Raw genomic sequence first — 5,687 nt, 5'->3', positions numbered from 1 at the left:
TTACACGACAATGAAAAGCTAAATTTTCCCGGCAATTTACAATGGCGAAAAACAATGTTCCCAGACAAATATGGGCTTACAAATCCTTCCACATTCGGACTTCTCAAAAATACTATCTAGCCTATCGATAACAATATTTGATCCGCGACATCCCCGACCCCGTGAAGAACCGCTTCACTCAAATCCAAAACTGCAAGTTTAGAGAGGTTTAGAGGTCGCATCATTGTCCTAGATAGGCCGTTGTTGTTCACGCGCACCTTAGCGCGTCTGAAGACTCCATCAGCTCCGCTGTAGATCTCCTCCACGATGCCCTTGCGCCACTCTCGTCGGGCCAAGGCAGGATCGCAGACGAAGACCATATCACCCTGGTGGATGGGCTCCGTTCGGCGGCACCACTTCTCGCGGCGCACAAGCGTAGGCAGATACTCCATGACCCACCTCCTCCAGAAACGGTCTCGTAACAGGCGAGCAATCCTCCACTGCTTCCTCGTAGAACCCTCCTTGGGCAGCTCCGCATCCAATCCAGGCGTATCCGGCAGATTGGCTACTCCCTTGAGTAGATCGTTTGGCGTCAACGGCGCCTCCTGGTCCGCATCCACAGGCAAGTGGGTGAGCGGACGCGAGTTTACAATATTCTCCGCCTCAATCAGGAAACAGGTCATGCGCCAGCTCCAGGTGAATCGCCCTTGTCGTCAAACACGTAAACAAGGCGACCCAACGCTTCTCCTTGTGACGGGGCACAGTTACCAGCAGTGGCCCAAAGTAGTCCAGTCCTGTGTATTTGAATGGCCATCCACCCGCATCCAGTCTGTCTTCCGGATGGGGTCCCATTATCGGCGGCATCGGCCGCGCTCGCTGCAACTTGCACTCGTTGCACGATGAGATGACTCTCCGCATCACACGCCTCATCTTTGTGACCCAGAACTTTGTCCGGATCTCCGCAATCGTAGCATCCACATTTTGATGCTTCATCCTGGCGTGGAAGTCTCTCACAATCAGCTCTGTCAGACTGTGCCTGTATGACAGTAATACGGGCCTCCTCGCACTTTACGGCATGCACAGTGCGGCATCAATTCTGCCGTAAGCTCGCAGAATCCCGTCCTCGTCTAGGTAGGGCACCAACCCTCGAATGTCGCTCGATCTAGCGACGTCCTGTCCAGTTTCCGCCGACCTCTTCTCGTCGGGGAACGACTCCAATTGTGACTGTCTGACCAACAGGTTCTCCGCGGCCTTACATTCTGCTGCAGTAAGGCCGTATTCCTCGAGCTCGTTTCGCTGTTTGCGGCACCAGCGCGCAAACCGTAGGACCCAGGCTGTGGTCCTCACCAGGCGACTGAAGCTCGAGAATCTCTGAAACGGAATAACAAAATCGTCTGCCGCAACTAATGCAATCTCACTGGGCATCTCTTCTTCATCAGGGGCATCTGGAACACGCTCAGTTCCTTCCTCAGGCCCCGGCCAGCTGGCTGCTGGCTGCCTCAAAAATGCAGGTCCTCTTAGCCACCTTGATTCCTGGCTAAGGTCGACTCCTTTCTGCGACCGCATCGCATCATCAGCCGCATTGTCGGCTGTAGGCACCCATCTCCATTGGGAAACCTTCGACGACTCCAAAATCTCCGCCACTCGGTTGCCAACAAACTGCTTATACCGGCGGTGGGTGCTGCCGATCCATCTCAGCACCGTCTTAGAGTCCGTCCATAACACCAGGTCCGTGATGACCACACTGTGCTCCTCTTTGACAGTGTTCATCAGCCTGGTTCCAAGAACTGCTGCCTGCAGCTCCAGCCGTGGGATCGTCATCGTTCTCATTGGGGCACACTTCGTCTTCGCACTCACGAAGCTCACCTGCACGTCGTCGTCCTCATATGTGACCCTCCTATAGGCCACCGCCGCGAATGCTGCCTGACTAGCATCCACGAAGACGTGCAACTCTACGGCCCGGACTGCTCCACGCCCAAAATAATGGCGCGGACATCGGAACTGTCCCACGGCGTCCATCTCTTTGCGCCAAATCGCAAAGGCTTTGCTTAACTCCTCCGGTAGTGGTTCGTCCCACTGGATCTTCTGCCTCCAAATCTCTCGCAGCAGCAGCTTCGCTGTAACCATGAGGCAGCACAGGAATCCCAGGGGATCAAACGTTGACATCACCAGGCTCAAATATTCCCTCTTCGTAGGGACTCGATCTCCACTCAGGACGCTGCTTGGCACTCGATGATACTCCATGTTGAATCTGAAGTCATCTGTTGCTAATTGCCAACGCATTCCGAGGATCTTCTCTTCAGCCTCACCCCATCCGACGCTCTTGACTCGGCCAGGTCCTAAAGACGTCTCCACAGTGGGTGAGCGGGATGAAAACTGGCATAATTCGAATCCAGCATCCTTGTGTATCTCCTTCACTCGGGTAGATACGCTGATAGCCTCGCTCTCTGTAGCGAAACTGTCCACATAGTCAGCGACATAATGGTAGTCGGTGATGGCCTTGACCGCTCTCGGATCCGAATCCCGATACTTCAGGGCATTCATAGTCTTCACGTAATGCGCAGCGCTCGGCGAACAGGCTGCTCCAAACGTCATTACGTTCATCTCATAGACATCCGGGTCTCTCTCGTCGTCGCCATCTCTCAAGAGGAATCGTTGGGAACATCTATCCTCGGGTCGGATCAGCACTTGGTGGAACATCTCCTTGAAGTCACCGCAGACTCCGACGGCTCCCTCTCTGAAATGAAAGAGCACAGCTGGCAAAGGCTTATAGTGCTGAGGCCCTTTGTCCAGCTCCGAGTTTAGCGAGGTTCCTCCAACTTTGGCTGCAGCATCAAACACAAGCCGTACCTTGCCGGGCTTGTTTGGGTTTTTGGACACCAAAATGTGGCAAATACCATAGGCGATCGCTCCTTACCGCGACCTCCTCCGGCTGCAGCCTCCTCGCGTATCCTTTAGATACGTAATCCTTTATAATCCGATCGTATTCCTGCGCCAACGGCTTGTTGCGCTTCACCTTCTTCTCGACGTTGACCAGCCTCCTGTACGCCATCTCATAGCTCGGTGGCAGCACAACGTGGTCGTCCTTCCAGAATCCCGTCTGGTAGCGACGCCCCACTTTCACCGTGGTGTCTTCGAGTATCCTTTGGGCCCGAACATCGTCGCTGGCTGCGACCGGCGGCGCGGGCTTCACTCCAAAGTTCTCCATGTCGAAGTAGTCCTCCACCATCTTTTCCATCGCGTCATCCACTGACACGGCAAGTAGGCAGGACCTCGGTGACGGCGTGGTCGGTTGCCCACTTACAGGCCCAAACACAACCCAGCCCAGCTCGGTTGCGGCCGCATACGGTCCCTCTCGAGCGAACCGCCTCGTCCTAAGTGGCAACCCCAGATGTCCGTGATCCAGGCCGATGAGCAGCTTCGGCACCACGTTGCTGTAAGGCTTCATCGGCAGACGCGCATCCCTGTGCACGCCCTGGACATCTCGTCGGCTCAATGTCTGCATCGGCAAACTCAAACTCGAAACGGAATAAACGTTTTTCAATACATGGCGAGTGGGCTTTCCAACTCCACTTATCTTCAGACTCACCACGTTGGTAGGCTCTCTGGTTGCCTTACCTCCAAACCATTGGATATTTAGCTGCCGACGCTCTCCTTGCACTCCAAGATCCCTTCGTAGCTCGTCATCGATCATCGTGACGGAGGAACCCTCATCTAGGAGCGCATACGTATCCACCTTTCGCCCCGCTCCGTACAGCGTAACCGGCAGTATACGGAACAGTAGACGGCCTCCTTCGGCGTCAACGCAGCTCAAATTCCTCTGCATGGGCGCTCCCGCTTCACGCGGAGCTCCTCTCTCCAGGCTGTTGCTGGGAACGGCTGGCTGCCGGTTCCTCTCCTGGTCCCTGTGACCACCTCGTAGCGAAGGCCTCCTGGCCGGGCTGCGTCTGGAAACTGCTGGCTGCTGTTTCCCTTCGTGGCGTCTGAAGCCACCTCGCTGCAGCGGCCTACGCTCCTCGTCCGCACCATGTAGCAGACGGTGATGCTCCCTTCGGCATCCATTAATCTGGCACTCACCTTGCGTATAGCAGGATCTAGCCGTGTGCCCGCTTCGCAGGCAATTGAAGCAGAGCCGATGCCTCTTCACATAGCTCCACCTTTCCTGTGGCGAGGCTCCAATAAATTCTCTGCATATTCCATGCTGTCCTCCACAGATGGGACAACCTCCATGCCGATCATCCTGTTGATCGCATTCATTATGGTCGACGCTTGCATGTAGAAGTCGACGCCTCGGCTCCTTTCCCTCGACGTCCAAGACCGTGCACACCACGTTTGCGTACTCCTGTAGCCACGCGCTGAAGTGGACTACAGTGGGAAAGGGCGTTGGCAGCTTGGCCACAAGCTCCTCCATGAGGGTTGGGTTCCCCAGGTGCTGCTCCGCCTTCGCTGACTGCAAGAAGGCCGCGAGGTTACTCACTCGGGTTGCGAAGGGAATGATCTTCGCCAAATTGTGCTCCGAAATTGGCTGCACCTCTCGCACGTTGTTGAGCTGGCTGCGTATAAGCTGCTCCGGTCGGCCGAACCTAAAGCGCAGCTGCTCCATCACGGCGCTGACATTCCCTGGATGAATCAATAGCGCCTTCACTGCCTCGCGCGCTTCATCCTTCAGCGCCTTCAACAACCTCTGGCTGTTCTCCAGGTCCGTGCAGTTGTACGCTCGGGTCGTCTCCACGAACGCACAGCTGAAGATCGGCCACTCCTCGGGCTGCCCTCCAAATATAGGCAAGTCCGGAAGCTTCCTTGGCCCATATGCTCCCTGGATTCCACTCGTCGTCGTCGCGGCGTAGGATCCGACAAGTGCTGTTGCCGCATTGTGGATGCTCACGCCCGGTAGCACGAGTCCATGCGCTGGCTGCGCAGTGCCTGTTGCACACAGTGGCTCCACAAAATAGTTGCTAGTCGTTAGCAATGGCGGTCCACTCGAAGATGGCGGCAGCGTGCAAGCCGCACCGTCACCGTTGTATGGCACCGACCCGACCCCGTTATGTAAGGCCTCTCCGTTAGATGTGGGTATTGGCTGGCCGCTCCAAAATGGCGGCCGCCCCGACGCTCCACTGTTGGCGCCAACTGAGCTTGGGCCAACTGCGATTGGCGCGCAATTGGCGGTGCTCACACTTTCCAGGGATCTAGCCTTCTCCAGCTCCCTCTCCAACGCTGCGATCCTCTCCATGAGTTCCAACGCGAGGGGCTGGTTCACCTCCGGTACTGAACTCGCAGCTGTGACAGCAGTACTTCTAGGTTGGGAAGCTATTGTAGTCACCGTAGTGGCCGGGCAAGGAATCGACGCCGCCGTGATGTTCACCCGCGTCCGAGTTCCTGCTCCACTGCTGGCTGGCTGCTGACTCACTGTTGTTATAGGGGTGGCTTCCCCTCCGTTCAGCCGGGCACTCTTCCTGGGGGAATGCTGCATCTTCCCCAGCTCCAAAATGGCGGCGCCTCTGCGCGTCCAAAATGGCGTCTCTGACGCCTCGTGCTGCGGCCACGGATGCTTGGCGCTCCTTGCGCCTTCTGACCGCTGGCTGCGGTCTCCACAAATGACGCTTCTTGCGTCTCCTTGTCGCTGGCTGCGACCCGTTCGTATCGGCGTTCGACGCTGGCTGCGTCCCTCTATGTCGCTGACTGCGACGCCACTGTCGCTGGCTGCGACT

The 5,687-nt window shown here is 56.6% G+C and overlaps 1 protein-coding gene across 1 annotated transcript; it reads right to left on the bottom strand.

The window, feature by feature from the left end:
• Nucleotides 1-1,047: 1,047 nt before the first annotated feature.
• LOC122625588 lies at nucleotides 1,048-5,449 on the bottom strand. The gene is made up of 2 exons (XM_043805675.1): nucleotides 2,897-5,449; nucleotides 1,048-2,838 (listed from the first exon to the last, which is right to left on the bottom strand). Exons 1-2 carry the CDS (start codon nucleotides 5,447-5,449, stop codon nucleotides 1,048-1,050), a joined length of 4,344 nt encoding a protein of 1,447 aa, XP_043661610.1.
• Nucleotides 5,450-5,687: the final 238 nt, after the last annotated feature.

The sequence above is a fragment of the Drosophila teissieri genome, unplaced genomic scaffold, assembly GCF_016746235.2.
Source record: "Drosophila teissieri strain GT53w unplaced genomic scaffold, Prin_Dtei_1.1 Segkk126_quiver_pilon_scaf, whole genome shotgun sequence".
NCBI lineage: Eukaryota > Metazoa > Arthropoda > Insecta > Diptera > Drosophilidae > Drosophila > Drosophila teissieri.
The sequence above is the reverse complement of the archived record's forward strand: the minus strand, read 5'-3'. Positions and strand labels throughout refer to the sequence as shown.

Excerpts from the sequence above, each read along its gene's own strand:
- LOC122625588 (XM_043805675.1), bottom strand. The coding sequence starts at position 5,449 with ATGCAGCATTCCCCCAGGAAGAGTGCCCGGCTGAACGGAGGGGAAGCC. Across the intron at positions 2,839-2,896 it reads TGCAGCCGGAGGAGGTCGCG|CCCGGCAAGGTACGGCTTGT; the intron begins GTAAGGAGCGAT and ends AACCCAAACAAG.